This window comes from Chenopodium album, chromosome 16 (assembly GCF_948465745.1).
Source record: "Chenopodium album chromosome 16, dcCheAlbu1.1, whole genome shotgun sequence".
Lineage (NCBI taxonomy): Eukaryota > Viridiplantae > Streptophyta > Magnoliopsida > Caryophyllales > Amaranthaceae > Chenopodium > Chenopodium album.
Genome location: NC_137849.1, coordinates 48,455,359 through 48,472,205, shown reverse-complemented (window position 1 = coordinate 48,472,205; position 16,847 = coordinate 48,455,359). Strand labels below are relative to the sequence as shown.

The 16,847-nt window shown below is 38.6% G+C and overlaps 1 protein-coding gene and 1 non-coding gene across 2 annotated transcripts; one reads left to right on the top strand and one right to left on the bottom strand.

Annotated features, from left to right (window-relative positions):
• Nucleotides 1–3,390: 3,390 nt before the first annotated feature.
• Nucleotides 3,391–15,507, bottom strand: LOC145586827 (uncharacterized). Its single transcript, XM_081643764.1, has one exon. The coding sequence runs from the start codon at nucleotides 13,743–13,745 to the stop codon at nucleotides 8,274–8,276; it is 5,472 nt and encodes a 1,823-aa protein (XP_081499890.1). The 5' UTR covers nucleotides 13,746–15,507; the 3' UTR covers nucleotides 3,391–8,273.
• LOC145587060 (small nucleolar RNA R71) lies at nucleotides 13,096–13,202 on the top strand. Its single transcript, XR_014101108.1, has one exon. It is a non-coding gene; the product is annotated as a small nucleolar RNA R71 (small nucleolar RNA).
• Nucleotides 15,508–16,847: the final 1,340 nt, after the last annotated feature.

Sequence of the window (16,847 nt, the reverse complement as noted above, 5' to 3'; positions counted from 1 at the left end):
AAGTATGACCAACTCAATTTTGGTGTTGTTTGTTTTAAGTTGTATAGGATCGAGGAAGGTAATGGTTTAATTCTTGTAATTTTACTGTTATTCGACTATATTTTACTAGAACGGATGACTTTGGATAAAATAAATTATCCTTGTGAGTTTACCGTCATATCTTCCTAACAAATTAAATATTTTCTTTTAAATGTGAATATAGAAGATAGCCATAACTAAATACTAATCGCTATAATACTCTGTATTTTATGATGATTTGAATAGCATTTGCAAAGAAAAATAGCTTGAAATTTTCTAAATTTGTCAAACATTGGTATGTGTAATATGTGTTACTATTGGTGAGGGTTTGGACATATGATTGTATATAATTATTTACTTTAACTACGACAATATTCCAGTTTTATCTCCTACAAGGCATTCATAAGCACGAGTAGTCTTGGCTCAGTAGCCCTTAATTGGTAGTGTAAACAATGCAAACTCAATAGTGAAGTATTGGAGCATGGCTGTTATTTACATGGCAACTTGATAAGTAAATAGCATGAATAAGACAAAAGAGTGGTGAAAATTGTTTTCTAGTGGAACAAATAACTAAATAAGTACTAAGTATATAAATTGTCATCAAATATTGAACACTATTACTTAAAATAGCTGTAAATAGTACTCTAAAACAACTTATACTCTAGTAGTATAAAATACATGTATAATAGTACATTAAAAACTACCACTATAACGATAAAAACTTACAAAAATTATGTGAATTTACTAGTTAGCCCTCCTATATGCATTCCAAATAAATAGCAGTTATGCACCTAGCTGCACTATCAAAGACCAGCACAAGAACAATCAATTATCCTTATGATTTGCAACAATACAACATAATGTTTTTTGTTTGCTAAAACGTTAATAGGTTGTGTATAGTCTCTAAGCACCTTATATTGCAAACTTTTACATTAATTTATTTAACCGAGGTAAAACACAAAAATAGTACAGTAACACTGAAAGGAGAAGAATCAATTATTTTTCATAGTATTTTTTATTTTGTGTTCTTTCGAATATTCGAATAAATTAAAATGCCAAAGAAAAAAAAAATCAGCTAGTCTATATGATCCTATGCTAGTCACAAGTTTAGCCACAACACTTCTGCCTTTCTGGAACTATCCTACATGCATAAAATAATTTAAGGGTCCACTTTTAAGATCTCACTAAGAGCAACATAACTATTACTTATTTTATTAATTTTCCACTCTTCCAACTCACCAAAAACACCACTCTTATACCCATTAAATACCCAATGCATCTTAATAGTTGACCAAAACTTTTTTGTTATACATTTTCTTTCTCCTACTTTTACCCAACCCCACCACAAAATCACTATCTTAAATCCGACAATATACATTTGCCACGTCACCAAGGACACCCATCAAAAACAAAAGGTGAATATTATTTTAATCAATAACCAAAACTTGTAACCGGTTATTTTCATAACCTGGTTACTACTTCTTTTCAACAAATTTCCTCTCTCTTCATTTTTTTTAATACTTTTTCACTTTCTCTCTCCCCATAATCAAGTCAATTGATTAATGGCTGGCTTTGCTCTAACCACTTAGGACATACTTCCATTTTGGTCATATGTATGACATGGGTAGTTTTCAAACACATATTTTCCATTGATCAATTTGGCAAATTTTAAGTTTTCTATCCCCCTTCGCCAAATGCTTTTGTTGCCATCCAGTTATTCGAATGTAAGTCCAAATTAATACATAGAATATGCTTTAAAATAAAAATAAAAAGAATGGAGAGACGAATATTTTAACATGCTCATCATAGCTTCTACCAGATGCCAGTAATATTCTATTTTTCATTGTAGGCATAGCAAAAAAACATTTAGTACCTCTTTAAACATAATTACATCATGTTTAGCTTTAAAATTAAAAAAAAAAAATGGAGAGATGAATATATATTTATATTACTCGCATCTAGTAGAAGCTGTGAAGAGCTTGTTTAAATAGTTTGGGAGTCCCAGTTTATCTTCATGATAAACATGGAATGTTTATCTTGTCTTGAAAATTGTGTAGATTGATTAAAATAATAATTATTTGACTGAGTGGTATCTAGCTGTTTACTTCCTCAATTTGCAAAAGTAATGGACGTTACTCACGTTACCCATCGACTTCCTTCATTCTCGTTCTTCCTCCATTGAAACTAACTTCTCCATCATCCTCCATCTTCTTCTTTATTCTGCAATCTCCACCCCTTACAACCAACACTACTATCTCCGGCAGCTTCGCCGCCAAATAAAACGAAAACCCTATGAAAAAAGGGTGAAATTAAGGGCATGGTGAACCCCTAAGGGTAAAGGTATTATCTTCCTCCATTGAAGCTAATTTCGAGCTTCACTTTTTCCATTGAAGCTTCTGAAAATTTTCTTGAAGCTTTTCTTTCATTAACGTTGTGCTTCACAAAGTTAACACTGTTAACTTCACATATTGTTAAAATTACAAGACTACCCGGACATAATTATATAATTTGACAATTATTGATAGAGCGTCGCCAACCTATCAAATAATAGACCTAACTCGATCCTGCTAAACTAGTAGCAAGGGCAAGAAAGGGTCGAACCCATGAGAGGCGTTGAATCAACCACCAAATGTTAGTGTTTAAACAAGCTAGATTAAGTCGGGTTTTTTGGAATTGGTATTATGTCACACCGATCTAATTCAAATCAATTAATTCTAAGAGGTGATTAACGATATTAAGAAGATCTAGGATATGGGTTACACCGCTCAACTTCATCACAAATAACGATTAGCATACATAGCAATGGTAAAATGGGAGATAAATTAGGGGAAGTTACCTAAGGCACCCTACTACTCTCTCAAGCTAGAGGGATTACTTGACATCAAGAACATAACCTACTCTCGTGATTATGGGCAAGAAACAAGTGTTAAAGCATTATCACGGTAACATACAATTCCCTTGACTAGAAGTTCCTATTCTCATGGCAAATCAAGTCAATTAAGCATAAGGAGCCCTCTCAAGTTCATCTCTCGATCCTTCGTTGAAAAAGCTAGATAAATAATTCAAGCAATGGCCAATTACAAGAATTAACAATTAATTCACTTAAACTCAACTAATTAACATCCCACAATTACCAAATTAATACATGCAACAAGCTATTGGTGACTACATTGAGGGTTCACCCAAACCCCAGAAATTAGACTACTCACAATCCATGGAGATTAAAGCAATTAAGTGTTTCAAGTAATTCATGACCAAATTAAAACTAGGAATTAAGTAGAAATTAACAATCTAAGCATGCAAATAACAATTAACAATGAAGAATAATAAGTATTAAAGCAAGAAAGAGGGAAGAGAAAGAGTAAGAAATGGTTACTAGAAGCTTCAACTTGAATAACAATGGTGGAACTTGTTCTACAAAGATTTGGATTGAAATTTCCAAGCAAATAACTAAAATCTACAATTACAAGCTAGTGTTTTTTGGAGTATTTTTGAGCTACCAACTAAGAGAAATAGATTTCTGGAATAATAATGGCCACCCCCTTCAAAAACGTCCAAAGGGGCTATTTAAAGGACCCCCAAAAAGAAAGGACGGAGAAAACAAGAGAAGTCGCAAAACTGACTCTGCACGGACGTGCCAAATTCTGCACGTCCGTGCAGAGGGTGGCAGTAGCTCGATTTCAGACTCAGGCCAGTCTGCACGGCCGTGCAACATCTGCACGTCCGTGCCAAACTATGCACGACCGTGCAGAATGCTGCACGTCTGTGCTGTCTGGGGCAGAAACTCTCCTTCAGTTTTGGCCGTGCTGCACGGCCGTGCTAAGGCATGCACGACCGTGCAGCCCTCCCTCGGGGCTCTAACGACTCCAAAACGCTTCCTCCTTGCCTCGTGGGTCCCGCATGATGCTCCCCTTGCCTTGCACTCGTCGCTCCATCACCAAAGGTGCTCGGATCATCGTCATTTTCACCTGAAAAGTGCATCAAAAACACGAACACCTCGTGAAGCACGTAATACACAAAATTACATAAAAATAAGGTAAGATAGAGCAAGTAAGTGGATAAAGACACGGAAACAAGCCCTAAAAGTACCCTAAAATCATGTTTGATAACAAGTTATCAAATCCCCCCAAGCTAAGCTCTTGCTCGTCCTCGAGCAAACTAACAATAATAAATAGGAGAGGGACTAAATTGTAGCGAAGAGTGAGAGCAAGGACTATGCCAAAATCGGGAAGCAAAAGCACACTAATCCAAACAATCACTTTTAGCAAAAGTGAGAAGCCGTTTAAACCTATAAGTCGCCTAATAGGACGAGTTCATCTCTCGTGAGGGTTTCCAAAGAGAAACACCCACAACTCCAACAACCAAAATATCTATTTACAATCAAAACATGCTTCCAAAGAAAACAAAAGTTTTTAGCCCAAGTCAACCTATCGGGATGTGAACACAAGCAAGAAAAGAGAGCAATTTGCGGAAATCAAATCATACTAGTGTACACATGAGTTAGAGACCAAGAAGCAACTAAACAAGATTGCAAAGGGACGCTAACTTAAACTTTTTACTAGTTCATTAGAACACACTTAGTCACTCCCAAGTCGTGGCACATTTTTATTTTCGGTTATAAAATAGTGGAGTACAAGTCCACCTCCCAAGATACACCAACAAACTCCTTCCACTAAACTCCACTATGAGATTTTTACAAGATGAACTAAAATATATACATAATGTGGGAGGCGTCCACAAATTGACCTCAAAAGAAAAAGAATTTTTATGGTTTTTTTTTTTGATAAAGTTCTTGAATTTTGAACTTTATTTATTGCTCCGCCTTTTTTGACTGTTGAGCGGCATTTTTTTTTTTTTTTTTTTTTTTTTTTTTTTTTTTTTTTTTTTTTTTTTTAATAATTACTAGAGGATAAAAGAGTGGTTTATTTTACCACTTATTTAACAAGCAATAACCTACTAAATCTCAAGTGAAGCTTCGCTTTGGGAAGAGTGGAGGCAAATCAAGGGCACAAGGGACCGCAAACCAACTGAAACATATCCTACTTCAAGTGTGCTTAGACAAGTTCATGAACTAACCGTGCAATTGAACATTCATCGACTTAATTACAAGCATGCACCTAAGCAATCAAGTTTAATAAACTCCTAAATGTACCGAACCCTTGCATACACTTTCTTTTAAGGAAATCTTACTCATCACTCAACGATCAAGCAAGTAATTCACATAGGTATCGTCATATAGGAATCATTCTTGGGCATTTTTTTTCTTTTTCATCATTTTTTTTTTATTTATTTATTTATTTATTTATTTTTTTTTATTATTATTTTTTTAGCATATATACAAAATTAGAGTAAGAGTTAAATTAAACTAAAAGAGGAGAAGATAGAAACTAAATTAAACTAAAAAAAAGGAGAAGAAAAATTTGGATTTATGGGAAGATTGGATTTTTGGGTTTGGATTAACGGGAAACAAGCAAGGGAACAAATCAAACAAAAACAACACAACCAAATCACAACCAACACAACAAGTTCCAATGAGCACAACCAACTCACAAGATATCCAAATCACAACCCCCCCCCAAGCTATCACTAACATTGTCCCCAATGTTAAGCATGAAAATCATAAGGAGGGGCAAAGAAGGAGTACCTCATTGGTTGGGATCGTGGGGGCTTGAGCCTCCCGGGTAGAATTGCCGATAGGCGTTCCGGAACTCTCCGAGGTCCCCACGAAGACCTTCAAAACTCTCCCTCATTTGGGTGAAGGCCGTAGTCATTGTTTCATTCGACCTCCTCACCTCCCCGAACTCGGTTTGGAGATTTTGAAAGTTTGTGTTCATCATTTGGAAGTTGGTGTTCATTTGGTGGAAATATTGCTCGTAGGAGAACGAGCTTGTACCAACTTCCGGTTCTCCAAATTGGAATCCTTGTTGTTGTTGGAAAGCCCCTTGGAAGGATTGCTCTCCTTGGAAATGGTGAGGATGTGGTTGCTCCTCTTGATGTTGTCCATGTGGTTGATGGGGGTGTTCTTGATGATGTTGGGCTTGAGGTTGCTCCTCCCCTTCCTCTTCTTCCTCCTCGTCATCTACTCCACCCGGTTGCCAATTGTAATCCGACTCAAAGATCCAGTTGGATGCGTCGTAGATGACGGTGTTCATTGGATTTGGGAGGTCGGCGTATCGGGCACCACTCACGTACCAAATGAGTGTGTTTCCTCTACCCTGCTCCACCCATTGCATGTTTTTGATTGTGGCTAAATCGATCCTTGTTGAACCTGGGAGAGCCTCAAGACCTGAAAAATCAACCTCAAGAAAAGTAGCAATAAAAGTAATCATGCCTCCTATAGCTATCCCTCCCTTCCCCTTGGCCACGTCCTCTAAGTGATCAACCAACCATGCGCCAAGGTCTAGTCTATCATCCCCCTCGCAAAGATGCCATAGAAAAAGCAACTCGCGATTAGACACAACTCCCGCGCTATCTCCTCTAGCGAAGATAGTGTTAGCAATGAGCCTATGGGCGAGTCTAAAGGCGGGGTGAATGATGGCTGTGGCCTTGTCCGATCTAGGGTCTCTTACAAAAAGTCCGGTAATTTTTCTCCAAAAACTACCGGCTTGGTAATTCCTAGATGGCTTGTCTTTAGGGCCAAACCTTTTTCCTACGGGCCACCTAAAGCAACGGTTTACTTGTTCTATTGTCATGCGGTGCTCATGGTCCATAAGCTGGAAGGTCATGTACCTAGGTGCATTGTTGTTATCCCGATGAACGTATAGGGATGAGAGAAATTCTACGGTGAGCCTTTTATAAGTTAATGCATGCATTTCAAGCCAATAAGGGATACCGGTAGAGTAGAAAATTTGTTTCACATCGTTCTCAACCCCTAATCTTTCCGCAATTCCTTCGTCATAGAACTTAGTTGGTTTTAACTTCCTAGTTACTATTGACTCATGTTTAATGCGGTGTTCATTTTTTTGGTAATGGATTCCAAGGGAAGTTGTCATGGGTGGGACATTGCTAGGTTGTCCAACTTCTAATTGCCTAGGTTGCCTAGGTTGCCTAGTTGAGGTGTTTCGGGTAGGGTTTCTCCTAGACATGATTGATTAAATTATCCAAACAAAGTCCACAAAGCACACAATAATCACAACTTACACAACCAAGGCTCTAAGTCACACCTCCTAAAATCAACCAAACAATAGTCCACAACAATTAATACCAACAAGGTCAATTAGTCTCAACCACCAAACAAGAACAACCAAAACCAATCAACAAAATTTTTTTTTTTTTTTTTTTTTTTTTTTTTTTTTTTTTTTTTTTTTTTTTTTTTTTTTTTTTTTGCTCAAAATCACAAATCAACACACCAAATCAACAATTTCAACCAAAAACAACAAAAAACATCAACTAAAATCAACTAAGAACAAGTAGTAAAGAGTGAGAGTTGGAGAGATTATACCCAATGAATCGTGGGTGTAAAACCCGCAAATGAACTCCACTAACGTTCCTTGTTGTTGATTGAAGCTCCTAGAACACCCAATTTGCCCAAAATTTGAAGATTCAAGAAACCCCCAATTTGATTTTTAAGTTAGGGTTTATGGGGTTTTGATGAATTTGTGGGAGTTTTAGGTAGAAAAGGTTAGTAATTTGTTGTTGTTGTTGTTAGAAAGTGAAGGATTTTCAATTTTTGTGGAAATATTTGAAGATTTGATGGAGTTTTGAGGAGATTAGAGAAGGTTTGAAGGGAGGAAGAAGAAGAGTTAGAGAGAGAGAGAGGCGAGAGGAGAGAGAGTGGTTTTTTTTTTTTTTTTTTTTTTTTTTTTTGTTTTGAGCCGTGCAAAACTGCACGTAAATGCCTCTTCCTCGACGTGCACGGACGTGCAGAAACAGGCACGGACGTGCAAGACTAAGCACGGACGTGCCAAATTCTGCACGTCCGTGCAAAGGGAGGCAGAAACTTTCCTCGATTTTTCCAGTTCTGCACGGACGTGCCAACTTCCGCACGCCCGTGCAGTCTTCCAGACCTGCACTTCACGATTTTTTTTTTTTTTTTTTTTTTTTTTTTTTTTTTTTTTTTTTTTTTTTTTTTTTTTTTTTTTTTGAAGAGAAAATAATAGGGATATTGTTATGAGTTCATAATTGGTGAATATGCGTCATAACAAATCCCATTAATTTATTTCTTACTTCTCTCATTCATCAATTTTTCTCAAAAATGCGCGGGTTGCCTCCCGGAAGCGCTCTTTTATTGTCACTAGCTTGACCATATTTCAAAATCAACCATGAGGGACATCAAATTCATCCAAATGAATTACCTTTGTTTCTTCTTGAACAAAACCATCAAAGTATGCCTTCAACCTTTGGCCATTAACCTTGAATGGTTCTCCTCTCTCATTGGAAATCTCAATGGCACCATAGGGGAAAACCTTTGTGACGGTAAAAGGGCCACTCCATCTTGATTTTAACTTACCCGGAAACAACTTCAACCGGGAGTTAAACAACAAGACCTTGTCACCCTCCTTGAACTCTCTTTTGTTGATGTGCTTGTCATGCCATGCTTTGGTTTTCTCCTTGTAAATCTTTGCACTCTTATATGCATCTAACCTCAATTCTTCCAAGGCATGAAGGTCGAGCATCCTTTTTTCACCCGCGGCTTGGATATCAAAATTTAAGGTTTTGATAGCCCAATGAGCACGATGTTCAAGTTCCACCGGTAAATGGCAAGACTTCCCATAGACAAGCTTGTAAGGGGTGGTGCCAATGGGAGTTTTGAAGGCGGTGCGGTAGGCCCATAAAGCATCATCCAATTTTGATGACCAATCCTTCCTTGACCTATCTACCGTCTTCTCTAAGATCACTTTGATCTCCCTATTTGAAATCTCGGCTTGACCACTTGTTTGAGGGTGGTAAGCCAATGACACCTTGTGCCTAACACCGTACTTTTCAAGAAGAGCCTTGAAAGACCGCTTTGCAAAATGCGATCCCCCATCACTTATGACGGCGCGGGGCACTCCAAACCTTGGGAAAATGACTTTTTTGAACAACTTGACCACTACCTTAGCATCATTTGTAGGAGATGCAACCGCTTCCACCCACTTTGACACATAATCAACGGCCACTAAAATGTATTTATTCCCAAAAGAAGAAGGGAAAGGTCCCATAAAGTCAATTCCCCATACATCAAAAATTTCCAACTCAAGAATATTGTTCAATGGCATTTCACTTCTCTTTGTCAAATTACCGGTTCTTTGACACCGGTCACAAGCTTTAACGAACCCCCAAACATCTTTGAACATTGAGGGCCAAAAGAATCCACATTGCAAAATTTTCGCCAATGTCTTGTTACTACTCATATGCCCTCCACAAGGTGAGGAGTGACACATAGCAATAACATCATGAATCTCATCATCGGGGACACACCTTCTAAAAAGGCCATCAACACCTTGTTTGAAGAGCAAGGGGTCATCCCAAAAATATTGATGAACATCATGTAAGAACTTCCTCTTTTGTTGATAGGTGAGGTCGGGAGGGAGTATAGAGCAAGACAAATAGTTTGCGATATCCGCAAACCAAGGAGCCGGAGCTTGAATGATTGCAAACAATTGATCATCCGGGAATGAATCATCAATTGGCAAACCCCCAAGTTCTTCATCAAAGACCGGTAGCCGTGAAAGATGATCGGCTACTACATTTTCGGCACCCTTCTTGTCCCGAATCTCAATATCATAGTCTTGTAAGAGCAAGACCCACCTTATCAACCTTGGCTTGGCATCTTTCTTGGACAATAGGTACTTCAAAGCCGAATGGTCGGTGAAGACTATGACTTTGGAACCCACCAAATAAGATCTAAACTTCTCAATAGCATGGACAATGGCTAGAAACTCTTTCTCGGTTGTTGTGTAGTTCCTTTGTGCTTCATCTAATGTTTTGCTAGTGTAGTAGATGGCATGAAGCTTCTTGTCCTTTCTTTGCCCAAGGACGGCTCCAACGGCATAATCCGAAGCATCACACATGAGCTCAAAAGGGAGCTCCCAATTCGGTGGTTGAATGATAGGAGCCGTGATCAAAGCTTCCTTCAACCTATCAAAAGCTAGCAAACAATCGTTAGTAAACACAAAAGGGGCATCTTTTACCAACAATCGAGTGAGCGGCTTAGCGATTTTAGAAAAATCTTTTATGAACCGGCGGTAAAAACCCGCGTGTCCAAGAAAGCTCCTTACCCCCTTCACATTAGTGGGGGGAGGGAGGCGCTCAATGACCTCAATTTTGGCACGATCAACCTCAATGCCCCTACAAGAAACAACATGACCCAACACAATACCTTCTTCTACCATAAAATGACATTTTTCCCAATTAAGCACAAGGTTCACCTCTTGACATCTTTTCAGCACTTTCACCAAGTTTTTAAGGCATATGTCAAAAGATGAACCACAAACCGAAAAGTCATCCATGAATACTTCAATTGATGATTCAAGCATGTCGGAAAAAATAGACATCATACACCTTTGAAATGTAGAAGGTGCATTACATAATCCAAATGGCATCCTTCGATAAGCGAAGGTACCAAAAGGGCATGTGAATGTAGTCTTTTCTTGATCCTCGGGTAGGATTGGGATTTGGAAAAATCCCGAATACCCATCCAAGAAACAATAGTGACTATGTGATGCTAGTCTTTCCAAAATTTGATCAATAAAGGGGAGTGGAAAGTGGTCTTTCCGGGTGGATTTATTTAATTTTCTATAATCAATGCACATTCTCCACCCGGTGACCGACCTTGTAGAAATGGTCTCACCTTTATCATTCTTGACAATGGTCATGCCTCCCTTTTTTGGAACTACTTGAACCGGGCTAACCCACTTACTATCGGAAATAGGGTAGATTATGCCCGCTTCAAGGAGTTTCAAAACCTCTTTTTTAACAACCTCTTTCATATTGGGGTTGAGCCTTCTTTGATGCTCAATAGAGGAAGCATGTTCATCATCAAGTAAAATTTTATGCATGCATATTGTGGGACTTATCCCCTTAATGTCATCAATTGTATAACCAATGACACTTCTATACTCCCTCAATACAACTAGGAGTTTCTCAAGAGAAGTGTCATCAAGCTTGGCATTGACAATAACGGGATAAGTCTCACTATCATCAAGAAAAGCATATTTAAGCAAAGGGGGAAGGGGTTTAAGTTCAACCTTAGGAGGAGGCGTAGTACTCTCCTCTTTTACCTCCACTTCAAGTACTTCAAACTCCTTTGCCTTGCTATGTAGAGGTTGGTCAAGCAACAACTTGTACCCTTTAGCTTCTTCACCATCATCATACAAGTTTCCCGTGAGGGTTGCTTGTAAAGTATCCTTGCTACCATTCACTTTCTTCAATTCTCCTATGTCTCTTTCAAGAGTATCGGTTCTATTGATTTCCTCATACAAAGGCTTCTTCATAGCTTGTGAGAATGAGAATGAAATTTTCTCATCTCCCACATTCAAAGTGAGCTTGCCTTGTTTCATGTCAATCACCACTCCCGCGGTGTTCAAAAATGGTCTTCCCAAAATAAGAGGCACCTTGTCATCCTCTTCCATCTCCATTACTACGAAATCACATGGTACAAAAACTTTTCCAACTTGTACCGGCACATCTTCAAGAATTCCCAATGGTAATCTAACCGAGCGGTCGGCTAGTTGAATGGACATCCTTGTTGGTTTCATCTCACCAACCTTCAAGTTCCTTGCAATAGAAAGGGGCATCAAGCTTACACTTGCCCCAAGATCACACAAAGCATCCATAGCTTCCATATCACCAATCTTCACCGGTATTGCATAGCTACCCGGGTCACCAAGCTTTCGGGGAAGCTTGTTTTGAATGATTGCACTCACCTCCATTGGAAGGGAGATGGTTGCACTCTCTTCAAGCCTACTCTTGTTGGATAAGAGATCCTTTAGAAATTTTGCATAGGTAGGCATTTGTGACATAGCATGAAGAAAGGGGATGTTTACTTGAAGTCCTCTCATAACTTCAAGAAACTTTGAAAACTTCTCATTGAGCTTCTTCTCCACCAACCTATGAGGGAAAGGAATTGGTGGTTTGTACACCCTCATGGGAGGCTTCTCAACCTCAACTTCAACTCCCTCATCTCTCTTTGTGGCTCCCTCACCACTCTTTTCTTTCTCTTTTCTCTCAACTCCTACAACCTCATTCTCAAAGTCACCCTCATCTCTCACTTCAACTCCCTCATTTCTCTTTTGTGGCTCATCTTCACTCATAACCGGGCCTTCATACCCTCTCCCCGATCTCAAGGTGATAGCCTTGATATGCTCCTTTGGGTTCACTACCGTTGAGCTTGGAAAGTGACCACTAGCATTGGAGGTGGAGCTCCCAACTTGTTGAGCAATTTGAGCCAATTGGCTCTCAATTATCTTATTATGCGCTTGAAGTTGTTGAATGTTAGAGCTCATCTCGGCATTGCTCTTCCCTTGTTGATTTATAAAAGATTCAAGAGCGGTTTCAAGGGAAGTCTTTTGAGGTGGAGGAGGTGGTTGATTGAATTGTTGTTGCCTTTGTTGGTTAGGATGGCGGTATGGGGCTTGTTGATTTTGATGTGGAGGGGGTTGGTTGTAGTTGTTTTGAGGAGGATGGTTATAGTTGGATTGATTTTGGTTGGATGGTCTCCACCCTTGGTTTTGCTTCCACCCTTGATTGAATGGTTGGTCATTCCTTTGGTTCATGACCGCAACTTGCTCCGTGGTAGCGTTGCAATATGAGGCCATGTGATCGTTACCCCCACAAGTCTCACAAGACATAACTTGTGGTTGTTGTTGAGAGGTAGAGGGACCGGAAGAAGATGTCGCTTGGTCTAGCTTGTGAGCTAACATATCAAATTTTGAGGCAATAAGATCTATTGCACTCAAGTCATACATACCCTTCTTCTTTGGTTGGTTCTCTCTTCGATCATACCGGTAGGCATAATGCCTAGCAACTTCCTCAATCATACTTTCGGCTTCTTCTACCGGTAGCTTTTTAAGGCTACCTCCCGCTCCATTATCAAGGTTGGTCCTCGAAGTAGGAGTAAGACCGTCGTAGAAGCTTTGAATAATCATCCATGAAGGCAATCCGTGGTGTGGACACTTCCTCTTGTAGTCCTTGAATCTCTCCCATGCTTCACCCAAGGTTTCATCATCCTCTTGAGTGAAGCTTGTGATCTTCCTTCTCAATTCCGCGGTCTTCTCGGGTGGACAATACTTCCCAAGAAAGGCTTTTGTAACCTCTTCCCATGTTGTCAAGGACCCTTCTTTCACGGACCTCAACCAATATTTAGCCTTGTCCCTAAGAGAAAAACGGAACATATGCATCCAAATGAATTCCTCCGTGAGATTGTTTTGCTTGATGGTAGTGCACAACTCAAGGAAATTGTCTAAATGAGCTAGAGGGCACTCATTTACACTCCCCCCGAATTGTTCACTTTGGATCATCCTTATGAGTTGAGGAGAGAACTCATAGTTGTTTGCATTGGTGGTGGGAAGAAGTAAGCCACTCCGAAGTTGGAATGCATCGGGGTGGTCATAGTCTTGTAGAATCGGTTGTGGTTGATTTTGTTCATTCATCTCTTCTTCAATCTCCAATGTATCCTCCGATTCGGAATCCGTATAGGCTAATGAAAACTCCGGCGTGCCTTGTAAGAGCCTTCTTACGTTCCTTAAAGTCCTATTCAACTCCGGATCTACGGGGATAAGCGGTGATTGCTTACTCCTCCGTGTCATGCATAGTCAAACAAAGCTAAAGAAAGCGTTAGCAATGACTATCACAAAGTAAACACGCATAAACAAAAATAAAACAAGAAAACTATGCACATATACACATATCTAGACTCATTCAACAATAACTTATTCAATGTGACTTTGCCTCCCCGGCAACGGCGCCAAAAACTTGATAGAGCGTCGCCAACCTATCAAATAATAGACCTAACTCGATCCTGCTAAACTAGTAGCAAGGGCAAGAAAGGGTCGAACCCATGAGAGGCGTTGAATCAACCACCAAATGTTAGTGTTTAAACAAGCTAGATTAAGTCGGGTTTTTTGGAATTGGTATTATGTCACACCGATCTAATTCAAATCAATTAATTCTAAGAGGTGATTAACGATATTAAGAAGATCTAGGATATGGGTTACACCGCTCAACTTCATCACAAATAACGATTAGCATACATAGCAATGGTAAAATGGGAGATAAATTAGGGGAAGTTACCTAAGGCACCCTACTACTCTCTCAAGCTAGAGGGATTACTTGACATCAAGAACATAACCTACTCTCGTGATTATGGGCAAGAAACAAGTGTTAAAGCATTATCACGGTAACATACAATTCCCTTGACTAGAAGTTCCTATTCTCATGGCAAATCAAGTCAATTAAGCATAAGGAGCCCTCTCAAGTTCATCTCTCGATCCTTCGTTGAAAAAGCTAGATAAATAATTCAAGCAATGGCCAATTACAAGAATTAACAATTAATTCACTTAAACTCAACTAATTAACATCCCACAATTACCAAATTAATACATGCAACAAGCTATTGGTGACTACATTGAGGGTTCACCCAAACCCCAGAAATTAGACTACTCACAATCCATGGAGATTAAAGCAATTAAGTGTTTCAAGTAATTCATGACCAAATTAAAACTAGGAATTAAGTAGAAATTAACAATCTAAGCATGCAAATAACAATTAACAATGAAGAATAATAAGTATTAAAGCAAGAAAGAGGGAAGAGAAAGAGTAAGAAATGGTTACTAGAAGCTTCAACTTGAATAACAATGGTGGAACTTGTTCTACAAAGATTTGGATTGAAATTTCCAAGCAAATAACTAAAATCTACAATTACAAGCTAGTGTTTTTTGGAGTATTTTTGAGCTACCAACTAAGAGAAATAGATTTCTGGAATAATAATGGCCACCCCCTTCAAAAACGTCCAAAGGGGCTATTTAAAGGACCCCCAAAAAGAAAGGACGGAGAAAACAAGAGAAGTCGCAAAACTGACTCTGCACGGACGTGCCAAATTCTGCACGTCCGTGCAGAGGGTGGCAGTAGCTCGATTTCAGACTCAGGCCAGTCTGCACGGCCGTGCAACATCTGCACGTCCGTGCCAAACTATGCACGACCGTGCAGAATGCTGCACGTCTGTGCTGTCTGGGGCAGAAACTCTCCTTCAGTTTTGGCCGTGCTGCACGGCCGTGCTAAGGCATGCACGACCGTGCAGCCCTCCCTCGGGGCTCTAACGACTCCAAAACGCTTCCTCCTTGCCTCGTGGGTCCCGCATGATGCTCCCCTTGCCTTGCACTCGTCGCTCCATCACCAAAGGTGCTCGGATCATCGTCATTTTCACCTGAAAAGTGCATCAAAAACACGAACACCTCGTGAAGCACGTAATACACAAAATTACATAAAAATAAGGTAAGATAGAGCAAGTAAGTGGATAAAGACACGGAAACAAGCCCTAAAAGTACCCTAAAATCATGTTTGATAACAAGTTATCAATTATACCCCCATGATAAACAAAATTTGTTTAATTTGTTTATCATGAAGATAAACTTGTATTTCCTCAATATTCTATAGTTCATTGTAAACATAGCAAAAAATGTTCAGTACCTCTTTAAACATAATTACTCCCTCTGTCCCTATTTTATTGTCCCATTTGACTTTTCACGGTCTCCAAGACGCGTCTTAAAACGCATATATTTTCATTTCCATACATGTAAAAATTATAAAAAATTGATATTAATAAAATATGCAATAAGCCGAATCTAACAAGATCACTCATGACTATATTATCTCTTGTAAATTAACGTTAATTTACGGTCAAAGTTTACAAAGTTTGACCCAAAAAATAACAATAGGGCAAAAATAAAGGGACGGAAGGAGTACATCATATTCTTTCAAAAAAAAAATCAGTCTTTTACGGCATTTATGCTATCCAGATATGCTTCCTGTTACCTTTGACTCCATTATTGAATACTTCAATATGACTTACAAAATGAAAGTTATTACTGTGTACTTTTTTGTAGAGTTATTCTCAACGTGTAATATTGAAAAACAAAAATTTTTATAAATACATATTTAAAAAAGAATAATGGTTTAAATTGTGCATATACAAACATAAATTGTGAACCAGTGTAGCACCTTAAAAATGAGTGGAATGTATGTTATTAAGACAATGTCAAGTGAATGAGGACCAAACAAGTCCTCAATACTCTCTTTTTAGCTATACTACACCATACGTCATACTGTCATGACTGGTTGTTGGTGCAGTGGTGACTGAGACTGACTTGGTAGGAAGGATTGCGTGTTCGATCTCTTCATAACAACAATTAGGAGGGGAATGAAACCTAACCATCCATAATTAATCCCCAAATCAAGATTAGCTTAAAGGATGAATTGGAAGGAACACCAAAATAAATAAATTTGTCATGTCATATTTTGTTAATTAATTGATCTTTCCTTATTCTTTGTGTTAATTGATTGACTTTACTCTACTATCTCTATTTCACTATATTTAAAGAATTTAGACATTTAAGTCTTTGCAAGGGTACACCAATACACCACAATCTATGTCTTGGCTTTATGAGAATAACAGTATAAATATCAACGTGCCAAATCATATTACGGAGTATCAATTAAGATATTCATATGAACCATCTCACTACTCAAGCCAAAAAAAAAAAAAAAAAAGAAAGAAAAAAGAAACAACCAGTTGATTTCAACTCGACACAATAAAATCAATTTAAAAACGGAAAACTCAATCAATCTCATTTTGAAGAAAATCTATCTATAAATACTAAAACAACAATCGCTGACATCATCACTTTAAAAAA